Source organism: Tetranychus urticae, chromosome 1 (assembly GCF_039701765.1).
Source record: "Tetranychus urticae isolate SD_2017Ah chromosome 1, NJAU_TeUrti_SD_1.0, whole genome shotgun sequence".
NCBI classification, from domain to species: domain Eukaryota; kingdom Metazoa; phylum Arthropoda; class Arachnida; order Trombidiformes; family Tetranychidae; genus Tetranychus; species Tetranychus urticae.
Window position 1 is genome coordinate 31,554,182 of NC_142958.1, and position 25,549 is coordinate 31,579,730.

The 25,549-nt window shown below is 32.3% G+C and overlaps 8 protein-coding genes and 1 pseudogene across 14 annotated transcripts in view; 2 read left to right on the forward strand and 7 right to left on the reverse strand.

The window, feature by feature from the left end:
• Window positions 1-26: 26 nt before the first annotated feature.
• On the reverse strand, window positions 27-3,467 carry LOC107361695 (L-xylulose reductase pseudogene; annotated as a pseudogene). The gene is made up of 3 exons (XR_001568550.3): window positions 2,674-3,467; window positions 2,256-2,591; window positions 27-2,068 (listed from the first exon to the last, which is right to left on the reverse strand). The product of XR_001568550.3 is annotated as an L-xylulose reductase pseudogene (transcript).
• Window positions 3,468-4,117: 650 nt separating this feature from the next.
• Window positions 4,118-5,578, reverse strand: LOC107361694 (uncharacterized). Its single transcript, XM_015928551.3, has 2 exons — window positions 5,372-5,578; window positions 4,118-5,214 (listed from the first exon to the last, which is right to left on the reverse strand). The coding sequence occupies exons 1-2, from the start codon at window positions 5,416-5,418 to the stop codon at window positions 4,410-4,412; spliced, it is 852 nt and encodes a 283-aa protein (XP_015784037.1). The 5' UTR covers window positions 5,419-5,578; the 3' UTR covers window positions 4,118-4,409.
• Window positions 5,579-5,679: 101 nt separating this feature from the next.
• Window positions 5,680-7,235, forward strand: LOC107361696 (calcineurin B homologous protein 1). 2 transcript variants are annotated; one of them, XM_015928552.3, is made up of 3 exons: window positions 5,680-6,148; window positions 6,216-6,582; window positions 6,649-7,235. In XM_015928552.3, the coding sequence occupies exons 2-3, from the start codon at window positions 6,513-6,515 to the stop codon at window positions 7,146-7,148; spliced, it is 570 nt and encodes a 189-aa protein (XP_015784038.1). In that variant the 5' UTR covers window positions 5,680-6,148; window positions 6,216-6,512; the 3' UTR covers window positions 7,149-7,235. The 2 variants fall into 2 exon arrangements, with proteins under 2 accessions (XP_015784038.1, XP_089122618.1); XM_089266492.1 differs by lacking the exon at window positions 6,649-7,235 and having other exon boundaries at window positions 6,216-6,621.
• On the reverse strand, window positions 7,199-7,768 carry Cox17 (Cytochrome c oxidase copper chaperone COX17). Its single transcript, XM_089266493.1, has 2 exons — window positions 7,452-7,768; window positions 7,199-7,365 (listed from the first exon to the last, which is right to left on the reverse strand). The coding sequence occupies exons 1-2, from the start codon at window positions 7,556-7,558 to the stop codon at window positions 7,281-7,283; spliced, it is 192 nt and encodes a 63-aa protein (XP_089122619.1). The 5' UTR covers window positions 7,559-7,768; the 3' UTR covers window positions 7,199-7,280.
• Window positions 7,769-8,357: 589 nt separating this feature from the next.
• Window positions 8,358-9,452, forward strand: Rab40 (RAS oncogene family member Rab40). The gene has a single exon (XM_015928548.3). It carries the CDS (start codon window positions 8,462-8,464, stop codon window positions 9,413-9,415), a length of 954 nt encoding a protein of 317 aa, XP_015784034.3. The 5' UTR covers window positions 8,358-8,461; the 3' UTR covers window positions 9,416-9,452.
• A 253-nt stretch (window positions 9,453-9,705) lies between these two features.
• Window positions 9,706-25,549, reverse strand: part of LOC107361496 (uncharacterized) — a 39,180-nt gene continuing 23,336 nt past the window's right edge. The window contains exons 1-7 of one of the 5 annotated variants that reach the window (XM_089266482.1): window positions 11,788-12,055; window positions 11,307-11,701; window positions 11,135-11,194; window positions 10,956-11,059; window positions 10,592-10,874; window positions 10,321-10,529; window positions 9,706-10,168 (exon numbers count right to left, since the gene is read on the reverse strand). In XM_089266482.1, the coding sequence (XP_089122608.1) occupies window positions 9,803-10,168; window positions 10,321-10,529; window positions 10,592-10,874; window positions 10,956-11,059; window positions 11,135-11,194; window positions 11,307-11,394 (1,110 nt within the window). In that variant the 5' untranslated portion in view covers window positions 11,395-11,701; window positions 11,788-12,055 and the 3' untranslated portion in view covers window positions 9,706-9,802. Of the gene's footprint in view, window positions 10,169-10,320; window positions 10,530-10,591; window positions 10,875-10,955; window positions 11,060-11,134; window positions 11,195-11,306; window positions 12,056-16,304; window positions 16,823-16,975; window positions 17,188-17,249; window positions 17,545-17,617; window positions 17,722-17,797; window positions 17,858-17,969; window positions 18,367-25,549 lie in introns of those variants that run through there. The other 4 variants (XM_089266483.1, XM_089266481.1, XM_089266480.1 and 1 more) reach the window with 4 other exon arrangements.
• Window positions 12,172-14,603, reverse strand: LOC112539154 (uncharacterized). The gene is made up of 6 exons (XM_089266489.1): window positions 14,383-14,603; window positions 13,906-13,965; window positions 13,740-13,831; window positions 13,062-13,347; window positions 12,800-12,999; window positions 12,172-12,634 (listed from the first exon to the last, which is right to left on the reverse strand). The coding sequence occupies exons 1-6, from the start codon at window positions 14,468-14,470 to the stop codon at window positions 12,257-12,259; spliced, it is 1,104 nt and encodes a 367-aa protein (XP_089122615.1). The 5' UTR covers window positions 14,471-14,603; the 3' UTR covers window positions 12,172-12,256.
• On the reverse strand, window positions 19,864-22,591 carry LOC149094967 (uncharacterized). Its single transcript, XM_015928546.3, has 6 exons — window positions 22,415-22,591; window positions 21,556-21,615; window positions 21,390-21,481; window positions 21,034-21,310; window positions 20,769-20,974; window positions 19,864-20,596 (listed from the first exon to the last, which is right to left on the reverse strand). Exons 1-6 carry the CDS (start codon window positions 22,500-22,502, stop codon window positions 20,204-20,206), a joined length of 1,116 nt encoding a protein of 371 aa, XP_015784032.1. The 5' UTR covers window positions 22,503-22,591; the 3' UTR covers window positions 19,864-20,203.
• Window positions 22,776-25,326, reverse strand: LOC107361689 (uncharacterized). The gene is made up of 6 exons (XM_025160835.2): window positions 24,980-25,326; window positions 24,807-24,866; window positions 24,632-24,735; window positions 24,285-24,567; window positions 24,017-24,225; window positions 22,776-23,854 (listed from the first exon to the last, which is right to left on the reverse strand). The coding sequence occupies exons 1-6, from the start codon at window positions 25,065-25,067 to the stop codon at window positions 23,462-23,464; spliced, it is 1,137 nt and encodes a 378-aa protein (XP_025016603.1). The 5' UTR covers window positions 25,068-25,326; the 3' UTR covers window positions 22,776-23,461.

Genomic DNA, 25,549 nt, shown 5'->3' on the forward strand with positions numbered 1-25,549 from the left:
AGTGTTTAAGGGATAAATGAATGCTATACGTTATAGTAAGACTTTATTCACATTAAAAATCAGATAAAATGGAATCCTTGATATTATTAAATTGAAAAACCTTAGTTACAAGAAAAAATCAATATCGATTTGAACAAAACTACTCTTTTGAAAAGTTAATATCGATAAAAAATGCATTATTGAATCGAGTTTATTCATCATTCAAAAATGTAAACTATTGAAAATAATCTAATCACAATAGAGAGGCAAAGGTTTTGAATTTCAATTTGAATTGTCTTTTATGAAGAAAGATCAGACTAACAGATACAAAAGAACAAGTAAAACAATTATTGATCATCACATACTTAAATTCAACAGTAACTTGTTGATCCAATGAAATGCATCAAGTGAAAAAGGTTGATTCTTTTCACCACACTTCTTTTGTAACAAATTGTTACATTTGTTACAAAATCAATCCACAATCGATAGGTAAGGTAACACCACAAATCGCTGAGGACCAATCACTTAGAAGGAACAGGACAACTTTTGCTATCTCGGGTGTCTCAATGAATCTACCCAGTGGTGTGTGTTGACGGTACATTTCAGCTTCAGCTTCATTTTTAGGCACTGCATTACCCATCTGTGTATTAACTATCCATGGATTGATGGCATTTACACGAATACCTTTTGGAGCCAATTCAAGTGCGAAATTGTGGGTTATGTGGTCAACAGTTGCTTTAGATGTACAATAAATCATGAATCGAGGAAAAGACTTTTTAGCTGTTATACTGGACAAATTCACGATTGAACCTTTTTTACCAGCCTCGATCATCTTAGCTGATATAATCTGGGTTACATTGATAACTGCTTTTACATTGACAGCAAAAATGGAGTCGAAATCATTCTCTGTTATTGATCCTGGTTCGGTTACCCACAAGACACCAGCGTTATTAACCAAACAGTCAACAGCTTCTAATTCCTTCAATTTGCTTTCTGTCTCTGACCATTTACTCAGATCAATATGTATTGGAACAACATTGGGAACTTCATTGGATAGCTTGATGAGTTCGTCTTTTAAAATACAAGCAGCATAAACTTTACTTGCGCCGGCTTTGACCACAGTCTCGGTAATAGCTCGACCGATTCCTCGTGAAGCTCCAGTGACCAAAACTGTCTTTCCGTGTAATGATATCTCCATAATTACGCACAAAACATAAATACGACTTTAATATTTTGATGTATTCAACAATCTATGCGTCAATAACTCTAGCTGAAACAGAGGAAACACTGAGACTAGTTTTTATTGCAAATTATTATCTTATCATTTTTACGCTGATTTTGATCATAGCCATTGATCTCTTTGAAGGGAGGGCTCTAATTGTATCAAGTTGCTGACGATAAGTAAACAACTCTCATTCATTTATTAGAGTAATGGATGGTTTTATTGGCTGATCCAAAGATAACTTTGAATTATAACAGGAAAATAGCAAGATAAACAATTTACTCCAATAATTCCTATCAGATCGCTTTAGTCACAGCTTGAAGAGATTAACGATTCAAACTATCAAGTTTAATGATCAAAGTAATCATTCAGACAGACACGTTTGAATTCAATGTTATGGTCATCATCATTTCTTTAAAAAAACTAAATTGTAATATAAATTTAATAGCCAGAACAATAGTCTCAACAGGTTCAAGAGCTTGTTCAAAAGAAAGTCATTTGAATAAAGCAAGAATCAACTATGCTGATGATTGGTCAAATATTCAATGATTCTGAGGGTGGATTGAATGGTTGTTGCGTGTGATGACAATCATCTTGTAACTTGCATAATCAAGGAAGGCAAATCCATCTTCCTGATTAACACGATCAAAAAAAGAGCATCACACAACAGAAATGTTATCAGGTCAATATCGATTGCGTTCCTTAACCTTATCCATTCCGTCTATCATTGTACTAATGACTATCACTTTCTGTTCAACAACCTTTTGCCTTTTAATTCCAACACAAACCATTCGTTGTCCAGTTATGGTGATGATGATGGGTACGAACACAATCAAGGTTGAGCTTCAAGGTATTAGCAAGAAAAATCTGAGAAGCAATGAAAAGTGGATAGGAAACAAAAGAAAGAGAGAAAGATGAAACAAGAGAGAAATAGTGAGAGAGAGACAGGAAGAGAAAGGTAAGGGATGAATGAGAAGGAAGAGAAAAAAAGTTAACATAAATGATAAAGAAGAGACTTAATCGGTTTTTTTTTCTCGCAACTTATTTTACTTACTTGGTAAAACGGGTGGACTCTGAGTGATGAATTTTTTGCTTGACCAGGTTCATCTTATCATCATCACCATCATCATCTCCATTTTCAAGTGCCGAGATAAGCTGCTACCGCTAATGTTAATGCAATTATTATATTAACATTATTATTTAGTGGCCATCAGGTATAAAAAATGATTGTTTACTTCTTTCCAGGGGATTCCCAGTTGAATCCCAACAAGAGAGCAACAAAACTTCATTGTTTTGTTTGTTTACTGTCTTTATGTAAGCATGCTTTTTGCCACAAGGAAAAGGTCCTCAATCACAATATTGAAATCCCGTTATCCAGTTTGAAGTAAATCTGAAAGTAAATGAAAAATGAAAATAAATTAGTTTCACAATTGTGTACAAAATCACAAGGCAACCTTTTCGCCTCAACTCACCATTTATCTGAATATTTCACGAATTGACCATCTTTACGTTTACAATCCTTATGGTAAGTTTGAGTTGAAACTGCCAAGAGAATCATGATTTGGCATTAGATTAAATCACAAATCACAATAATAATTTAACACTAAATTACAATGCAGACCAAGAGTAGAATAATTTATTTTTATCTAAACACAATTTAATACAATCAACAAACACAACAAACTAAACATGTTTTGTAAAGTTTAAAAAGGTAAAGCATACGCAAGATAAAACTCGAACAATTATAATAATTGTAGGAGATAATTTTGCTTCCATTCAAGTTAACCACTTTAAGAGAGGAAAATGGTTGTGTATTCGCTCAAATCATAATAATAATAATTAAACATTTAACCAAGTAAATGATAATTAGCGTGTGAAATTTTAAAGCACAAGCAAGAAAGCAAGAGAGAAAAAAAGTAACACTGAAGAGAAAAAGATTTTTCTAATTAAGTTATAAAGTTGAACAAGATTGACTTTAATTTCACAATAAACTGACTAACATTGTTCCAACAATTCACGATATTTAATCAAAGATAATGAAGATTTCATCCTTAGACGCTTTTAATCACTTGAAATATTAAGTTGACAATTAACAATGAAAAAATAAACATTCTCGTCTGATCTCACCTTTTCTGGCTTCTCCAATTTTAATTGGTTCATATTTATTTACTCGTTATCTAATCAAAAACAAGAGCCATTTTTAAAATTGAAAAATATTACATTATCAAAAGTGCAATGAATTAAGTGATTCATTGAATTATCGGTAACATTGAATAATTGTAATTTATCGTCGTGATTTTAAATTACTCATCACTCATTTTCCCAATCAATGTTGAGATCGTTGATTATATCTGGAAGCAAACTGTTGAGTTGAGACTAAAAAATGAGAATCTAAACTCTATTTATTGTTTTTATGACTTATCACTTGTTTAATCAAATGGCTTTGCTTGACTAATATTGTAAATAAGTATTTTTTTGTTCACCTCTTTCTTTAGTCTTCTTACCTTTGTATAACTCAATCTATTCAGTGAATTCAATTGAATAAATTTGATCCCCAAATATCTGGGCGTGATTAGTAAATTGTAATGAGAAACAAAAATTGAGCGAAAAAGAAACAAAATGAATGTAAATTATTATCAAAGGAAACAACAAAACAAGTTCTCAATACTCTTTCCACCCAAAATAATGTATGATTCTTCATTATATTTTCTTCTTCTCTTTGTGTTCAATTGAAAAGAATAATCTTTTCTTATTACTTATTCAGCTTTTCCACTTTTTTTTCCTCAATTCCTATCCTTCCATTTCAATATTGAAAAATAAACATCTTGTTTCTTTCTTGAAGCACCATGTTCAGTGCCATCTCTTTGTAGGTAATTTGTTAGGATACATTTTTCAATAATTTGTCATTCTCAATGATTACTACAATATATTGTCATTTATTTTCAGTTTTACAAATAAGAATAGTTAAATATATATTCACTGGCACCCCATCAATATATTTAAATGTATTTATAAATATATACCGAATCATATAAGTCGAAAACTTGCTGTACATCAAAAGCGATATTTGTTAAATGTTTGCTTTATTATGTGTTTTTTTATAATAATAAGGTGACAATTGTTTTTCCTGAAATGGTTGCTCTCTTTTTCCACTGAATGAATAAACTGCTTATTGCATGATCTTGTTTTTTCGTTTGTTTGGATGGTTTCAATATCGGCAGGAGTCTAGTTTAGATTCTAAAGCGCCAATTTTATGAAGTAGGTCACTGACCATACTTAGCGCTGAAATGCGTGTTGAAGGCGATAATAGAGTTTTATGAGCTCGAGGTTGTTTCATCGGGCTAAAATTAATTTTATCCTCTACACTGGGGGACGAATGACAACCAAATAAACGAGGTTTACTATTTACACTGGAATTTGTGGGTGGACTTTTAGCTGGTATTGAATTAGTTGAACTTTCATCGGACGGTGAGAGCACTGAAGATCGACGAGGGTCACTATTAGATGGTGTACCCTTGGTACTCTTGTTATTAGGCTCCTTCTGTTTTTGAACAGTCAATTCATATCGTAGATCTCGTGCTTCATCCTTAAGCCTTTGAACAACCACTTCGAGTTCTTCCTTTTCTCCCAATTCATTTTCAAGGAGAACATTCTTTTCTATCTGATGGTTTAACCGGGACTCAAAGTCTTCTAGAGATGCAACTAGGGCTCTCTTGGCTCTTTCTAAGTCATCGTTTGATTGCTCAAGAATCCTTATTGAATGAGATAATTTTTCATTAACAGCTTGGTATTCAGCTAATGCCTTTTGCAGTTGATGAATTTGATCCGTGCTTTCACTGGTCACTTTGTTCAATTTACTTTTTAGGGATTCATTTTCCATTTGACATCGTGATAAATTTGATTCAAGGTCTTTGATTTTCTTTTCCGATTGAGCTAATTGTGCTTCCAATTCTTGCTCCAGCTCTCTGGAGCTCTCTTGAAATTCCTCCATTTCATATTTGACTTCCTCATATCTTGGTTTAAGAAAAAACGGCAACAGAATAGAGAGAAAGAATAAAGAAAGAAAGAACAGTTATACAAAAAATAAGGGTTCATGAATAAGCTCAGGCTTGAAAAGGTGATGTAGATGAAACACAATAGATCAGGAATAACATGAAAATTAGAACTTACTTTGTTTTCCAAAACGATGCATCATCTAAACCTCCATCGGGGCCCATAGTTGTAATAAACTTTAGGCCTGAAAAGGTACCACAGATAACTGATACCTGTTTGGAAGATGAATTTTTTGAAACAACACAATATATGAGATTTAATATGAATGACCTGGAAACACTGAACTCCTGAAATGTTTTTTGTGATTCATTCAGAAAATTCTGTAAAAATTTTCAAATTTTATCCTAACGCCATCTTTCTACAGAAAGAGAGAAATAAAGTCATCATCTGTTTCAAAAAGGCGGTTTTTTTATTTAAGTTCATCTTGTTATGTAGTGTTGTTTTCAAAATTAAGCTTTTTCAGTTATAAATTGATAATGTCCCAGAATAAAGCTGTTCGTACCATGACAAAGGCAGAGTTTATTGCCGAAAACCATGCAAAATATGCAGTTAAATATAACTTCTTACCTCATAAGCAAATTAAAGGGAAAATGGAGGAAGATTGGAAGAAGTTGTATGGACCAAACAAGGGTAAACAACGGACCGCCAAACCCTCAATAGTACCCAAGGTTAAAATTATTCCTGTTGATCCACCGAAAAACGAAGAAAAGCCGACTATAGTAAAGACTCCTGAGGTTCCAGATAAAAAGAAACAAGCTGGGAACGAGCAAAATTATGTTGACCAAAAAAAGAATAAAAAAGAACGACTTGAGACGACTATTGAACTTCTTTCTGATGACAATAAAAGTGTTGGTTTCATCGAATGCAGAGGAAATGCCACTTTTTTAAAACTCCGTAAGTCTTATTGATAGCATTAATAGCCGACCTTTTTGATTAATCTAAAAATTGCTCTTAATAATAGCTAATGGTCAAACAGTGCCTTGGTCACATTCAACGCCAATTAGATTGACAAGGAACAACACACATTTAAAGGATATAACGAGGTTGCCCTTTTCGCCCATCTAACATCTATGATGAAGTAATAAAAAAAAATGATGAAACGACATTTGGAATGTCGTATCCAAGCCAGTCTCAAAGTTTATTACTTAATTATTTATAAACTAAACGAGTTCCTTTATTGAAGTGTTAATTATCCTTTGCTTAAAAGTTGTAAATGATCATATTAATAGAATCTTTATTCTTCTAAAAATTAACAATTATGGGTAATGCGCAATCATCATGCGGTGTTCATCCTGAAGAAATTAACTCTCTTCGTCAAAAAACTGGGTGTAAGTTACTCTTGATTAAAATACTCTTTCTACAGTCAATCTTTAATGTCAATATTTTTATTGCAGTAAGTGGTAGTCAAATTGAACGTCTATTATGGAGATTTAACAGTTTGGATAAAAAGCAGAAAGGTTACTTGGAATATAAAGATTTATTAGTTCCAGAATTAGCAAGCAATCCATTTGGAGAAAGAATTATTCGACTGTTACTTGATGAATCCCAGGAAGAGAGATTAAACTTCTCAGAATTTGTCATCGCACTAGCTAGATTCTCACCTCATCGAAAAGAAAGAATCTCAATCAATAATAAATCTGCCAAAATAGGATTCTTATTCAACGTTTATGATCTCGATAGGAAGGAAAAGATTACTCCAGAGATAATTATCGCGATGTTACAAGCCCTTCAGCCAAATTTGGAGAGCGAAGAGGATAAGGCGAAAGATTATGTTAAAAAAATTTTCAATGAAGTCGATACCGATAAAGATGATAATATCAGTTTCCAAGAGTTTATGAATGCGTTGAAAGATTCCGACATTGTCCAGCGAATGAGCTTCAATTTTTTAAATTGACTTTCTACTAATGTCTAAATACTTTTCAAAAAATTTGGCACTTCAAGACATTTCAAATACAATAAATTAACCTTGTTATTTCCATTATTATTATAAATACAAACTACTTTTGAAATCGAGACTCTTCAAATGTTAAATTTTGAAACCAAGATCTCTCATGCACTTTTTGTGAGCTTCAATCAGGTCATGACAATGTTCTTCACCACGTTGTATAATACTAGAAACAGAAAAATTTAAAGAATTGATTAATAAAAAAGGTAAATTTTGAGGCTTTGATAATAATGACATTAGATTGCATCATACCATTCATCACGAGCTTGTTTAGTTTCAGGACAAGCACAACAAGGTTTGAGCTTTTTCTCATTTTCATTAGTCTTTGTTGACCCTTGTTTTCCTGATTCGATTGACATAGTAGGAAATTAGTTATGATGCTTAGAAACTTAATCAGAAAAAACGAATAGATTGAACGACGAAAAATAGATGTTTATTTGGTGAGTTTAAGATGACTACTCAACACTTATTGATACACAATTCAGAAAAAATTTGGATCAAATTAACAAGCTTTTGAAAATTTAACTTAATAATCCAATTGAACAACACAACTAGTTTAAAATGATAAACAGATTCAAGTTTAATCGAACAGATGATTTAACGAGGTTGGGTAAGAATAGCTTCATGGCTATTCACACAGATGGAAATGTTATTCTCACGTTTTCGTTAAGACCGGTAAGAATTATCGTTTAATCTGATCTTATGTACTTAATTGTTTCTAAAAAACACTGCGAAAAATTTGCTAAGCTCGTTACTGGTGAGCTTGTAACTAAATTTCTAGAATTATTGAAGATTTGAAAGATAAGCAGATGTTCACATATTCAACAGCTCGGCTCGATTGCTGAATTATTTATAATTTAGGACGGAAATACATCTTTAAAGATTGTCTATTCTGATAATAACAAACGAATGTACTTGAAGTGTTAACATTCTACCACGAAAATGGTCAAGTCAGTCAAGTTCAAGAAAATCGGATGATTGACTTTAAATTGCATCTTCAAATCAAATAAAAATTGAACACATGACACAACAGTAAAGTTGAAAAATGTCAAAAAAAGTTAAACGGTTTCTTGATAATTTTCATAGTAACTGCGGTAACGGTTATTGTAACCAAATCAAGGTAAAAGCATCGCTAACATTTTTGTGATTACATTTTTTGATACATATTTAGGTAGCCATAATTTTTTAAAGTGAAAATTAAATTGTTTAACAAGGTTCTATACTTTTATACTTGTTTTGATTGTGAAAAAATTACATTTGCCATGACGAATCGAACAAGTGTTTCAGGCTCAATAGATCAATTCAAAGGTTATGATTATGTGCTCAAATTTTTGCTTGTCGGAGATCCAGATGTTGGTAAAGATGAAATTATAAACAGTTTGGACTCGGATGTATCTTCCTCTGATTACGAACACCATTTTTCTGCATCTCCTGGTGTTGCATTCAAATCTACCCAAATTTTGCTCGATGGCAAAAGGATTCGCCTTCAATTATGGGATGCTTCTGGACAAGGACGATTTCCAACAATAATGCGTTCATATTCGAGAGGTGCTCAAGGAATCCTTTTAGTGTATGATATAACCAATAAATGGTCATTCTCTGGTCTTAAAAGGTGGCTTCGTGAGGTTGAAGAGCATGCACCTGGAGTGCCCAAGATTCTTATTGGTAATCGACTTCATTTAGCTTATCAACGGCAAGTTAACGAACACTCAGCTGAAACTTACGCTCAACGTTACAACATGTCATTCTTTGAAGTTAGCCCTTTATGTAATTATAATATTAGAGAATCATTTGCAGAACTTTCTCGCATGGTTCTTCTTCGCAATGGAATGGAAAATGTCTGGAGGCATAATTCAGTTCTTTCCTTAACAGAGCTTTGCTGTAGATCTATCGTTTCATGTACCACTGTTTACGGAGTTGAACAGTTACCTTTGCCTCCAAAATTGAAATTTTACATCAAGTCGTATTCATCATTGACAAGCTATACCATGAAATCTGCCAGATCACCTCATTCACCTTCTCACAAATATAAAGACCTTAACAGTACGATTCGTCGGAAAGCAAAAGCCCTTTTCTCATGTGACACAAATAAATCTCCTTCATCAAATAGACTGCATTTACAGAATCACCATTACAACCCTCATATTCATCACCCATTTCGCTCTTACAGTTCAGCCAACGTTGATTATCATCAGAAAAATTGTGTGATTTCCTAGTCCACTAATAAACAACAAAAATTTGTTAATTTCTAAATCATATTGCAGAATTTTTGATTAAGAGAAAATTTTTTCTTACTGCTTTTGCTCAGTAATCAACATAAAAAATTTAAGAAAATTAAAAGTCAGCGAGATAAGAAACACGAAAATTAGCATATTTTTACCAGCATCTAAAATTTTAAGAAAGATCGTTCGAAATCATGGCGAACGAAGTACAACTTATTCACATTTCACGATTTGCCATTCTATTCATTCTGAAGCCTCTACAATTAAAAAAAGTTATCTACCGCTTAATTTTATATGAAAGTTCCGTTTCTTTAATCACAGAGACAGCTTTTTAAATTAGACGATAGGTAATATTCACGCGTATGTGGTTTTCAATAATCACTAGACATCACTAGCCAGGCGATATTCAAGAAAGTAACGTTCCATGAAATCAAAGCCTTGGCAAATTTCCTGTCGTTTAGTGTACAACTGAGGCCAATCTGATGTGATTTCATGCCGATTCCCTTTCCAGTAAAATTTGGTTGATCTTCCATTTCGTTCAAAATAATTTAGGACATAATTAGCAGCTCTTTGAGTGACTCCAAAACATCCGCGAATATCAAATATAACCAGATCGGGTAAAATGTGTACCAATTGCTCGATATGTTCATCTCTCATGCTACCTTGACGCCTCAACGCAAGATGTTTGAGATTCGGACATTTTATAAGAGCTCTTTTTAAAACGTTCCAGTATCGATCATAATATCTCTATAAGTATAAAATCAATTAGTTTATGTGGACAAACAGACGATCCTTCCAGCATGAAAAACCTAACATTCTTAATTGCAATCTTTAATTGATCGATTAAATTTGTGTATTACGAAAATATTTTTCACATTTCGAATTCAATGAATACTTACGCAATGTATAACTAAATCTTGCAAACATTCGTGTTTTATTGTTTCATCAACAAGCACGGTTCTAGAATTAATGGTAATATGGGCACTTTGTAAATTCGGACATGAATCCAAGAACTGGAAGCCATAAAAAATATTACCAAGATCGAAACCATATGAGGACAAAACAACTACTTTGAGCTTTTCCAATGCTGGACCATTGAGGAAACTGCCTGAGGATGCAAGATGGATTTTTATAAGTGAATATTTATGAAGAAAATATTTATATAATCACCATTAATGAGAATTTGTAGTCTTTCAAGATTTTTTCGATAACGTGCGTCACTTTTGAAATCAACTAGACAAAAATCTCGAATACCAAATTGTCTGAAACGGATGCGCTCTTGTAGTATGCCTAGCTCACTACACTCGGGGGCTAGCATTTCGAGTTTATCACTACAATCTTCCATTGCTACACATGAAGTGATCATTCCTTTCAAAGGCTCATGTTTTCTGACAAATGCAGCAATATCTTCAAATTTTAATTTTTCTTGGAATTTCTCAGAAAATTCAGCAACCTGAGTGGAAAAGATAGATAAGCAAATTAATATTCAATGAAAAATTGAAAAAAAAATATTTGATTAACAATACAAACTTACTATTAAATTTGGAAATAATGAGCTCAAACTGGCTACATCAATCAGATCTCTGTCTCTATAATAAACATAATCAGGTGAATGATCAGGTGAATAAGCATAATAATCTAAAAATAAAAATTTCTTCGATTAGTAAATTGATCAAAATATGAATAAACCCTCATGAAAATTTGAATTCTTACCTCTAAAATATTCAACTTTTTTAGCTCGTTTAGCAATTAAATGGCTCCATTTAACACAAACTGTAATAAAATTTTTATTGAATTATTGAGACATAATTTCATTTGACGAGGATCGATTTTTGTGACCCACGCTGTAAACGATTTCATTTAAAAAAACTTGATTCATAGTTACCTTTAAAACAGGCTATTAAATGATGCAGGTTATTGAATTGGTCAAAAATGGTGAGCAAACAATCGTCGGGAAGTTCATTTATCAACATTTTCAAATAAATATTAATAACTAAAGATTTCACTTGAATCTGTTGATTTTGAACAAAAGGGTAAAAGACGAAGAGTAAAGTGTTTCAAAAATATGGTTCTGGGCCGTTTTATCGATAAAATCGATAATTATCGATGATCGCTGGCTGCAGATTATAGCTGCCGCTGGCGATTTCAAATAAAATGGTAGAGTTGTAGCGAGAATATCAATTTCTCGATACATTGCCATCGAGAAGTTATCGATATTTGTTTATATGTTGGACAGATGACCATCTAATGATGACGGGATATAACCTTGTTGATTATCATCTGAAAAAGATCCAATGAAGTTGCATATGCCGAGCATATTTCCAAATAAACGACTACATTCCATTTCAAACGTAATTAATACTTACAAATTCTAAAGTCGCATTAATCATTGACAAGATACACCATGAAATCTCCCAGATCACCTCATTGACCTTCTCACAAATACAAAGACCTTAACAGTACGCTTCGTCGGAAAGCAGAAGACCTCTTCTCATGTGACACAAATAAATCTCCTTCATCAAATAGAATTCATTTACAGAATCACCATTACAACCCTCATATTCATCACCCATTTCGCTCTTACAGTTCAGCCAACGTTGATTATCACCAAAAAAACTGTGTGATTTCCTAGTCCACTAATAAACAAGAACAAAAATTTTTTAATTTCTAAATCATATTTTGAAGAATTATTAATTATAATGCAATCTTTTTCTCACTGAAGAAAGAAATCAAGAAATTCAAGAAACTGCTTCTTTTGATCTCAAGTTACGTTTCTTTAATCACAAAGACAACTTTTAGATTAGACAATAGATAATATTCACGCGTATGTGGTTTTCAATAATAAATAGGAATCAAGAAACGTGGCAGCAAATGAAAACATTGAAGAAAGCAATGTTTCATGAAATCAAAGCCTCGGCAAATTTTCGATGAGTTAGTGTATAACTGCGGCCAATCTGACTCATGCCGATTCCCATTGAAGTAAAATTTGGTTGATCTTCCATTTCGTTCAAAATAATTCTGGACATAACTAGCAGCTCTTTGAGTGACTCCACGACATCCGCGAACATCAAATATAACCAGATTGGGTAAAATGTGAACCAATTGCTCGATATATTCATCTGTCATGTACTCTGTGCTCAAACTGAAATGTTTGAGATTCGGATATTTCATAAGAGTTCTTTTCAAATCATTCCAGATTTGGCCCTTATAAAACTTCAAATATAAAATCAATTAGTTTATGTGGATAAACAGACGACCCTTCCAGCCTGACAGAACCTAACATTCTTGATTGCAATCTTTAATTGATCGAATAAATTTGTGTATTCCGACAATATTTTCCAAAAAGGCAATAACATTTCTAATTCAATCAATACTTACAAAATGTATCACTAAATCTTGCAAAGATTCGTGTTTTAATGTTTCATCAACAAACAAGCGATGTACATTCATGACAATATGGGCACTCTGTAAATTTGGGCATGAATCCATGAACTGGAAACCATAAAATGTGCGAGTTAAACATGAGGCCATTTCAACTACTTTGAGCTTTTCCAATACTGGACCATTGAGGTAACTGTCTGAGGATGCAAGATGGATTTTTATGAGTGAATATTTCTGAAGAAAATATTTATATAATCACCATTAATGAGAATCCGTAGTCTTTCAAGATTTGGCAAATATTGTGCGTCTCTTTTGAAATCATCTAGAGTATATTTATAAACATGCAATTGTTTTAGACTGGAACAATTTCGTAGGCTGCCTGGCTCAATACGATCGGTGGCTAGCATTTCAAGTTTATCACAATATTCTTCCATTACTACACAAGATGAATTTATCATTCCTTTCAATGATTGATGATTTCTGACGAATTCAGCAATATCCTCAAATTTTAATGACACACTGAAACTATTAGAAAATTCAGCAACCTGAGTGGATGAAATAAATAAGAAAATTAATACAGTGCGTCCTCGCTTAAGTTATATCCTCGGTTAAGTTATATTTTTTGTTGAGCGTTTTAGCTCAATGGGTAAACTGGTTAACTTACTGGCTAAGTGGGTTAGCAATGGAAACGATATAACAAAATGTATTGATTTAGTTGAAGTGATCAAGATTATTTCTGAAAGTTGGTTTGATTTAACTTCCCAAGCAATTATAAATTGTTGGGGCCATTGTAAGTTGCTACCAGAAAATTAGTAAAACAGAGCCATCTTTTGACTTTTTGCCCTAAGCTTCACCCACAAAAATTATAACTTAAGCGAGGACGCACTGTATTCATTAAAAAATGCAATAAGGAATCTGATCAACAAAATCAACTTACTATTAAATTTGAAAATAATGTGCTCAAACTGGCTACATCAATCAGATCTCTGTCTTCATAAAAAACATAATCAGGTGAATAATCAGGCCAATCTGAAAATATAAATTTCTTCAATTAATCAATGAATCAAAATGTGAATAAACATTCTGAAAATTTGAATTCTTACCTATGAAATATTTAACTTTTTTAGTTCGTTTGGCAATTAAATGACTCCATTTAAGACACACTGCAATGAAATTTTTATAGAATTACTAAAAGTGTTGATTTGCTCGATCATTATTCAATTGTCTTCAGAACAACACAACAGGAACAGCTGTAAAATATTTAAATACTGCGCCTCAACAGTCAGATGATTAAGGTATGTAATGGTCATAAGATAACAAAAGATATTTCAAACAGACGAAACTTTTGCAATTTATTATCAATATTACTCAAGATCCGAATCGAACCCAAGATCTAAAGTATTATAAAGAGTAAAAAAGTGCACAATCGCGTCGATATAACTCAAAAGTCACTCAACTTATCCTTTTCAAACATAGTAACAAAATAGATATGATTGAGACATATTTTCATTTGACGAGGGTCGATTTTTGTGGCTTACGCTGAAACGATTTTCATTTTAAAAAACATGATTCATAATTACCTTTATAACAGGCCATTAAATAATACAGGTTATTGAATTGATCAAAAATGGCGAGCAAACAATCGTCGGGAAGTTCATTGATTAACATTTTAAAATAAGTTTTCACTTAAGTCTGCTGGTTTTAAACAAGAGGGTAATAGACAGAAGATTAATCTGATGCAATAATTCATTTTTGAGTCTTACACTACTTTAACTGATAAATTAATTCTTGACAAACGCCATCTATTAACTATCTAATACTATACGTAAGAAGCTTAATTATCCCATTGGTAGTATAGTAGACGGCGCTCATCAAAGATTAACTATTAACTTACGGGGTGTTAAGAAAGTTCGTGTGAGGGGAAAAAATAATTTCCCTGCGCATTAAACATTTTTTGATGTTATGGTTAGGAAGCTGCTATTTCGCCCCTCACACGAACTTTCTTAACACCCTGTATGCGTGAAGCTGGCGTATATCGATACTAATCTCAATGATACTTATCGATACTTTTTACAATATTTTTATTCCCATTCAGTTTTCTCATTTTGTGTTTTTATCATTTCAATGTCTTCCTCGCGCTGTAAAGACCATAAACTAGCAAAAAGGAACCATGCATAGTCGAACAGTCTAATAACTTCTTTAGCTGAAGAAATTTCTTTTAATGAAATTACGAAAAAGGCTGAAAGGAAATGTGAACCGATTTATGGAAAAACTCTTTTCTCGGGTTAAGAGTTAGAACTTTGTGAATTTGTAAGGCATAAAAACAAAGTTCAGTTGTTGAAGTAAATTTAATCGAGATCAAAGTTTAAAATTCAATCACCGTGCATACAGTTATGATACCAAATTTTTACATGTAAGTCACTTGTTCTGATTTAACTTTTCATGGTTCTATAAATCAATTGAAGGCTAAAGATGATCTCTAATGGGAATGGACGAGTTTCATTGGAAACAAAAAGCATAGTAACTAGTCAGCCGTCAGCCGGCGTAGTCTGAGCGAGCGTTAGAAATACAGTCACCCTTCTGAAACTGCACTTCTCGTGAAATAGCTTAATTACACTATTGGTCGGGCAACAAATTTTCAATCTTCCTTAATAGACCAAATTTAACCTAAAATGTTGCTTTAAGCAGATTTCGCGAGTTTTTTGGTTGATATTTCACGAAAGAAAATTGAGTTAAGTCAATTGGTAATTAAAAAAATTGAATCAAAAATCGACGAAATGCGAAAATAGATCTAACTCCTCCTTAATAGGGACCATTGAAAAAAATAAGTGCAGTTTCGGAAGGGTGACTGTAAAAGCAAAAATAAATTCTAATTATTTCCCAACAAAGGTTTTTTACTCGATTTTAATATCTGAAAACATGAGAAAAAACGCAGATCTTACCATTCTTATTGTCATTTCAGGCTCTTTTATGCCCAAAATATCATAAAAATTCACACTTTTTACATTTTAACCCCCACCCCTGTAAGGAATTTTTTTCATTACTCCTTTCCGCAATGCGTACACATGTGTTGTATGTTTGTACAAAATTTCAATGAAATCGATTGTATGGTTTAGCCGCAACCGTCAAAAGATTAGATTTATTTTTGTAGAGCTTAGTCTTCGCTTCTATCAGACTAACTAATTACCTTATTATTAGCAGTTCATTGAATCGTCCAGGTTATTTAAATAATCAAAAATGTAGAGCAAAAAATCATCGGGAAGTTCATTGATCAACATTTTAAAATGATTATTAACTAAAGTCGTATTCATCATTGACAAGCTACACCAGGAAATCTACCAGATCCCCTCATTCACCTTATCACAAATATAAAGACCTTAACAGTACGCTTCGTCGGAAAGCAAAAATTAAAAGTCAGCAAAATGAGAAACACGGAAATTAGCATTATTTTACCAGCATCTAAAATTTTAAGAAAGATCGTTCGAAATCATGGTGAACGAAGTACAATTTATTCACATTTCACAATTTGCCATTCTATTCATTCTAAAGCCTCTATAATCAAAAAAAGTTATCTACCGCTTCTTAATTTGATATGAAAGTTCCGTTTCTTTAATCACAGAGACGACTTTTTAAATTAGACAATCAGATTTTCGATCTGCCATCAAGACTTCTCAGGCGATATTTAAGAAAGAAATCCATGAAATCAAAGCCTCGGCAAATTTTCTGTCGTTTAGTGTACAACTGAGGCCAGTCTGATTTGATTTTATGGTGATTCCTATTGTGGTAAAATTTGGTTGATCTTCCATTTCGTTCAAAATAATTTTGGACATATTTAGCAGCTCTAACAGCGTTTTCACGAACTCCGCGAATATCAAATATAACCAGATTGGGTAAAATGTCAAGCAATTGCTTGATATCTTCATCTTCTATGCGACATAGATTCCTCAACGCAAGATGTTTGAGATTCGGATATTTCATAAGAGCTCTTTTCAGATCGTTCCAGATTTGGCCATAATGTTCCTATAAGTATAAAATCAATTAGTTTATGTGGACAACCAGACGATCCTTTCAGCCTGACAAAACTTAGCATTCTTGATTGCAATCTTTAATAGATCAAATAAATTTGACTATTTCGAAATTATTTTTCACATTTCGAATTAAATTGATACTTACTTCAATTAGTATCACTAAATCTTGCAAAGATTCGTGTTTCAATGTTTCATCAACAAGCAAAGTTGTAGAATTAATGGTTATATGGGCACTTTGTAAATTCGGACATGAATCTATGAACTGGAAACCGTAAAAAGTCGCACCAAGATTGATAACATTTGAGTGCACTACAACTACTTTGAGCTTTTTCAATACTGGACCATTGAGGTAACCGTCTGAGGATGCAAGATGGATTTTTATAAGTGAATATTTCTGAAGAAAATATTTATATACTCACCATTAAGAATAATTTGTAGTCTTTCAAGATTTTGTCGATATTGTGCTTCACTTTCGAGATTAAACAAAGTATCATCTCGGATACTTAATTGTTTTGAACAGATGCAATTTTGTAGTATGCCTGGCTTAGAACAATCGATGGCTAGCATTTCGAGATTATCGCAACATTCTTCCATTGCTAAACGACATGAAGTGATCATTTCTCGCAAAGGCTCATGTTTTCTGATAAATTCTAAAATATCTTCACATCTATAGACGTAACTTTTTCTTTGGAATCTTTCAGAAAATTCAGCAATCTGAGTGGAAAATAAGAAAATTAATATTCAATGAAAAATTAAAAAAAATATTTGATTAACAATACAAACTTACTATTAAATTTGGAAATAATGTGCTCAAACCGGCTACATCAATCAGATCTCTGTCTCTATAATAAACATAATCAGGTGAATAATTACTTAAACGAGCACGATAAGCTGAAAATAAAAGATTTCTTCGATTAGTAAATTGATTAAAATGTGAGTAAACCTTCATGAAAATTTGAATTCTTACCCATCAAATATTTAACTTTTTTAGCTCGTTTAGCAATTAAATGGCTCCATTTAAGACACACTGAAATGAAATTTTTATTGAATTATTGAGACATAATTTCATTTGACGAGGATCGATTTTCGTGACCCACGCTGTAAACGATTTCATTTAAAAAAACTTGATTCATAGTTACCTTTAAAACAGGCTATTAAATGATGCAGGTCATTGAATTGGTCAAAAATGGCGAGCAAACAATCGTCGGGAAGTTCATTTATCAACATTTTGAGATAAATATTAATAACTAAAGATTTCACTTGGATCTGGTGATTTTAAACAAAAGGGTAAAAGACAAAGAGTAAAGTGTTTCAACAATATGGTTCTGGGCCGTTTTATCGATAAAATCGATAATTATCGATGATCGCTGGGTGCAGATAATAGCTGCCACTGGCGATTTCAAATAAAATGGCAAAGTTGTAGCGAGAATATCAATTTCTCGATATATTGCCATCGAGAAATTATCGATATTAGTTTATATGGATAAACTTTGGACAGATGACCATCTAATGCTGACGGAAATAACCTTGTTGATTATAATCTGAAAAAGATCCAATCAAGTTGGATATTAGATAAATATGAATAGGAAGTTAGATAAATAAATTTTTTCAAGACTAATGAAGATACGGAAATATTGAAAGTTTATCTATTCAATTGAGATGTTTTTATGATCGACAATTTCCGAGAAAATCGAGGTCAGTTGCAAGTTCGATCCCCATTAGTAGTTATTTACAGATTTTTGATCGAAGTCATTTCTCTGATACAAGTTTTTATGGTAACCAGAAAATATAATTATTTTTGCAAAAGAGATTTCTGTTTATGGACAAAATTAAAGTGTTTATGTCTTTAGATTAGAAGTTAGAAAATATTCACTAATCGCGAAATAAAGTGGATGAGTAATAGAGTTTAAGCTGAAACTCTTCGAATGGGCTTCCGAGGCAATGAATATTAATAACAAATATATTAATGAGCATAAAGTTTTCAAAAATCAATAGGAACCGAGGTATATGGAAGGTCACGAAAGTCTGTGAGAAAGCAATTTTTCATGAAATCATCAATCTACTGATCTTTTCTTGTTTACTGGATAACTGAGGCCAGTCTGATTCGATTACATAGCCATTCCCATTGAAGTAAAACTTGGTTGATCTTCCATGTGCTTCAAAATGACACCAAAATCTTTAAGGAAGCAATGTCTTATGAAATCGAAACCTAGACTAATTTTTTCTATTATATTTTGTGGATAACCGCGGCCAATCTAATTTAATTTCATGGCGATTCCCATTGAAGTAAAATTTGGTTGATCTTCTATTTCGTTTACAATAATTTTGTACATAACTAACAGCTCTTTGAGTGACACCATCACATCTAGAAACATCAAATATAACCAGATTGGGTAACATGTGAACCAATTGCTTGATATGTTCATCTGTCATGTACTCTTGACTCCGCAGACTAAAATGTTTGAATTTTGGATATTTCATAAGCGATCTTTTTAAATCATTCCACATTTGGTCATTACAATACTGTAAATATAAAACAAATCAGTTCATGTGGATAAACAGATGACCCTTTCATGATCACAAAACCTAACCTTGTCGATTTAAATCTTTAATAGATAGAATAAATTTCAAATTCCGAAAAAAATTTCAAAAAAGCAATTACATTTCGAATTCAACTAATACTTACGACTTCTATAACTAAATCTTGCATACTTTCTTGTTTTAATGTTTCATCAACAAACAAAGCTCTAGAAATCACGGTAATATGGGCCTTTTGTAGATTCGGGTATGAATCCATGAACCATAAAAATCTCACAAAACTGTCAATATTTGTGGCCAGTTCAACTATCTTAAGCTTTTCCAGGACTAGACCATTTTGATAACTGTCTGCGAATGCAAGATGAATTCAATTGAAAATATTCACTGGTAAATCAGATCGCGAGATAAAACGATTTAATTAGAGGTTGATTTCAAGCTCTTTGAATGGGCTTGCAAGGTAAAAATAACAAATAATGTATTTTATAAGTATTATAATATTTAGCTTTTAATAATCATTAGGAATCAAGAAACGTGGAAGGCGACTAAAATCTTTAAGAAGACAATGTTTCATGAAATCAAAGCCTCGACTGATTTTACTTTTTTAGTGGATAGAATAGAATAAAGTCCATTTATTGAATTAAATTCAATCGAGGTCAAAGTTTAAACTCCGATCATCGCGCGTAAAATTATGGCACCAAATTTTTCAATGCAAGTCATTTGTCTGATTCAACTTTTCATGGATCTATAAATTGATTAAAGGTTAAAGATAAATCTCTTTAGATTACAAAATATTTTTTAACAAATACATATTGTGTATTACTGAATATACTGGTTTTCAATAATCAATAGGAATCAAGAAAAATGGAAGTTCTTTGAATTTTTTGAGAAAGCAATGTTTCATAAAATCGAAACCTCGACTAATTTTTTCAATTTTAGTGGATAACTGCGGCCAATCTGATTTGATTTCATGGCGATTCTCATCGTAGTAAAATTTGATTGATCTTCCATGTCGTGCACAATAATTTGTAACATAATCAGCAGCTCTGTTACTGACAATTGGCAATCCAATACATCCACTAACATCAAGTAGCACTAAATTTGGTAAAATGTTAACCAATTGCTCGATATTTTCATCTTGTAAAAACAATTTGCCTTTCAACCTAAGATGTTTGAGATTCGGATATTTTCTAAAAACTCCTTCAAAACCATCCCATTCGATTTGGTCCATCTATAAATATAATAAAGACAATTGGATTAAATTTTGAACAGATGACTCTCCAATGTTGACTTTGCCTAATCTTGTTGGTTTTAATCTGAGCTAGATTGAATGAATTCGGATATTCCGAAAACATTCTTCACAAAAGTAATTACATTTCATTTAAAATTGAATCAATACTTACAAAATGTAAAACCAAATCTTGCAAGCGTTCGTGTTTTAATGTTTCATTAACACACAAAAGATTACCTTGCACGGATATATGTGCACTCTGTAAATTTGGGCATGAATCCATGAACTGGAAACCATAATAATTTGTTTTTTCATCAGCAGTGAAGCCTAATTCAACTACTTTAAGCTTTTCCAATACTGGACCATCGTATTGCTTGTCTGGGGATGACAGATATATTTTTATAAGCAAACATTTCAGAAAATATTTTCATAATCACCTTCCAGTAGAATATGTAGTCTTTCAAGATTTTGAAAATAATGTGCATCACTAAAGAAATCAAGATGTGCATAAAGAATGTACAATTGCTTTACACTGGAGACATTTCTTAGAAAGCTTTTCTCAACAAATGTAAGGGATAGCATTTCGAGTTTGTCACAATATTCATCTGTTTCTTTGTAAATCATTAATGCTTTCAGAGATTCTTGATTTCTGACAAACGCAACGGTATCTTCAAATTTTGCTTTCAAATCGAATATAAAAGAAAATTCAGCCATCTAAATCGAAAAGATAAATAAGAAAATTAAGATTCAATAACATATCCATGAACATGTTTGACTAATAATATCAACTTACTATTAAACTTGGAAATAATGTGCTCAGACAGGTTCCATCAATCAAATCTCTTCCTTGATAATAAACATAATCAGATGCATAACCAGGATCCTCTGAAAATATAATTTTTCTACGATTAATAAACTGATGACAATGAGAACAAGCATAAATGCAACTTTAATCTTACCCATAAAATATTTAACTTTTTTGGTTCGCTCAGGAATTAAATGACTCCATTTAGTACACACTGAAATTAAATTTTTTAATGAATCACTGAATGATTATTCAATTGCCTTCACGATCAACACAACATGACTAAACATCTGTAAAAATATTCAAATACTGCGCCTCAAAAGATTGAGTGATGTAATGATCACTAGGTAACATAAGCTATTTCGTTCTTATCAAACTTCCACAAATTATAATAGTTATTAATATTGCTAAGATTCCGAAGCTGGTTGACTCACCTAAAATCTTTCTGGACTATCCAGAAAAGCACTCAAAGGCTGACGCAAAAAATTGCGACCATCGCTTAAGATAAGCAAATGGGTGTGTCACTAGGAATCGACTCTCTATAAATTGAAAATAAATTTAATTTTTGAAAGAGACATTGAAAAAGTAAGTTTCGTCTCATCAAATGTTGCGTAGGATGCTGCATTCGGTCACAATTGCACTTATGATTTGTAAAATTTTTCAAATTGGTTTCAATTGGTTTTTCACAACTGTATGATGATGATAAATCAGTTCCTACCAGGAACTTCCTGGCGAGCTATTTTATTCAGTCTTGTAAGTTTAGTGAAGGCATAAGGATTCAAAAAATCAACAATTGCGTTCATGTAACTCAAGAAACACTAACGTATCCTTTCTCAACTTGGTATAGATCAGACAACTCAACCAAGAACGTCAATGCATGTTTTAATATAATTGATACATGAAAAATCGAAATACGTTTTCGGTATTTTCACATAAAGAGGGTTAATCTTTAGAGACACACCCTTGAAATGGGAATAGACGAGTTTTATCATAAAAACATGATTGGTAATTACCTTTGTAGCAGTTTATTAAATCGTCCAAGTTATTCAAATAATCAAAAATGGCAAGCAAACAATCATCGGGAAGTTCGTTGATCAACATTGTATAAGAATAGGCCTTGGATTTTTTCTTGGCTTCAATCTAGATAATGTAGCTAGGGAAAACTAGCTGACTAGCTAGCCACTAGACTATTTTAGTGAGTCTAGTCGTGCGTTGAACAGCTAAAATGGCTAATAACCAAGCCCTGGCTAAAAAGCTACATTAAAATAGAGAATCATTTGCAGAACTTTCTCGCATGGTTCTTCTTCGCAATGGAATGGAAAATGTCTGGAGGCATAATTCAGTTCTTTCCTTAACAGAGCTTTGCTGTAGATCTATCGTTTCATGTACCACTGTTTACGGAGTTGAACAGTTACCTTTGCCTCCAAAATTGAAATTTTACATCAACTCGTATTCATCATTGACAAGCTACACCATGAAATCTGCCAGATCACCTCATTCACCTTCTCACAAATATAAAGACCTTAACAGTACGCTTCGTCGGAAAGCAAAAGCCCTTTTCTCATGTGACACAAATAAATCTCCTTCATCAAATAGACTTCATTTACAGAACCACCATTACAACCCTCATATTCATCACCCATTTCGCTCTTACAGTTCAGCCAACGTTGATTATCATCAGAAAAATTGTGTGATTTCCTAGTCCACTAATAAACAACAAAAATTTGTTAATTTCTAAATCATATTTTGCAGAATTATTAATTAGAATGAAATTTTTTTCTCACTGCTTTTGTTCAGTAATCAATATAAAAAATTCAAGAAAATTAAACGTGAGCGAAATGAGAAACACGAAAATTAGCATTATTTTACCAGCATCTAAAATTTTAAGAAAGATCGTTCGAAATCATGGCGAACAATTTATTCACATTTCGCAATTTGCCATTCTATTCATTCTGAAGCCATTATAATCAAAAAAGTTTTCTACCGCTTCTTAATTTGATATGAAAGTTCCGTTTCTTTAATCACAGAGACAACTTTTTAAATTAGACAATAGATATTATTCACGTGTATCTGATTTTCAATCTGCGATCACGACCTATTATCGAGCGATATTTAAGAAAGAAACGTTCCATGAAGTCAAAGCCTCGGCAAATTTGTTGTCGTTTAGTGTACAACTGAGGCCAATCTGGTTTGATTTCATCGTGATTCCCATTGAAGTAAAATTTGGTTGATCTTCCATTTCGTTCAAAACAATTTTGGACATAATTAGCAGCTCTTTGAGTGACTCCACGACATCCGCGAACATCAAATATAACCAGATTGGGTAAAATGTCAACCAATTGCTTGATATGTTCATCTTTTAAGTTTATTAGTCTCCTCAACGCAAGATGTTTGAGATTCGGATATTTCATAAGAACTCTTTCTAGATCGTCGCAGATTTGGCCATAATGTTCCTAAAAGTATAAAATCAATTAGTTTATGTGGACAACCAGATGACCCTTCCAGCCTGACAAAACCTAGCATTCTTGATTGCAATCTTTAATTGATCGAATAAAGTGTATTCCGAAAATATTTTTCAAAAAGGCAATTACATCTCGAATTCAATTAATACTTACGCAATGTATCACTAAATCTTGCAAAGATTCGTGTTTTAATGTTTCATCAACAAGCACTGTACTAGAATTAATGGTTATATGGGCACTTTGTAAATTCGGACATAAATCCATAAACTGGAAGCCGTAAAAATTCGCACCAAGATTGAAAACATTTGAGGACATTACAACCACTTTGAGCTTTTCCAATACTAGACCATCGAAGTAACTGCCTGAGGATGCAAGATGGATTTTCATAAGTGAACATTTCTGAAGAAATAAATATACTCACCATTAATAAGAAGTAGTAGTCTTTCAAGATTTGGCAAATATTGTGCGTCCTCTTTGAGATCATCTAGAGTACCAAAAATACGCAATAGTTTCATACTGGAACAATTTCGTAGAATGCGTGGCTCACTACACTCGGTGGCTAGCATTTTGAGTTTATCACAACATCCTTCCATTGCTAAACGACATGAAGTGATCATTTCTTTCAAAGGCTCATGTTTTCTGACAGATGCAATAATATCTTCAAATTTTACTTCACTTTGGAATCTATTAGAAAATGCAGCAATCTGATTGGAAATTAATATTCAATGAAAAATTAAAAAAGAGATTTGATTAACAATACAAACTTACTATTAAATTTGGAAATAATGAGCTCAAACCGGCTACATCAATCAGATCTCTGTCTCTATAATAAACATAATCAGGTGAATAATCAGGTCTACGAGCACGATAATCTGAAAACGAAAATTTCTTTAATAAATTGATCAAAATGTGAATAAACCCTCATGAAAATTTGAATTCTTACCTCTAAAATATTTAACTTTTTTAGCTCGTTTAGCAATCAAATGACTCCATTTGTGACACACTGAAATGAAATTTTTATTAAATTATTGAGGCATAATTTCATTTGACGAGGATCGATTTTTGTGACCCACGCTGTAAACAATTTTCATTTCAAAAAACATGATTCATAGTTACCTTTAAAACAGGCTATTAAATGATGCAGGTTATTGATTTGGTCAAAAATGGCGAGCAAACAATCGTCGGGAAGTTCATTTATCAACATTTTAAAATAAATATTAATAACTAAAGATTTCACTTGGATCTGGTGATTTTGAACAAAAGGGTAAAAGACGAAGTGTAAAGTGTTTCAACAATATGGTTCTGGGCCGTTTTATCGATAAAATCGATAGTTATCGATGAATTGCCATCGAGAAGTTATCGATATTAGTTTATTTGGATAAACTTTGGACAGATGACCTTCTAATGCTGACGGAAATAACCTTGTTGATTATAATCTGAAAAAGATTCAATCAAGTTGGATATTAGATAAATATGAATAGGAAGACTAATGAAGATACGGAAAAATTGAAAGTTTATCTATTCAATTGAAATGTTTTTATGATCGACAATTTCCGAGAAAATCGAGGTCAGTTGCAAGTTCGATCCCCATTAGTAGTTATTTACAGATTTTTGATCGAAGTCATTTCTCTGATACAACTTTTCACGGTCACCGGAAAATATAATTTTTTTTTGCAAAAGAGATTT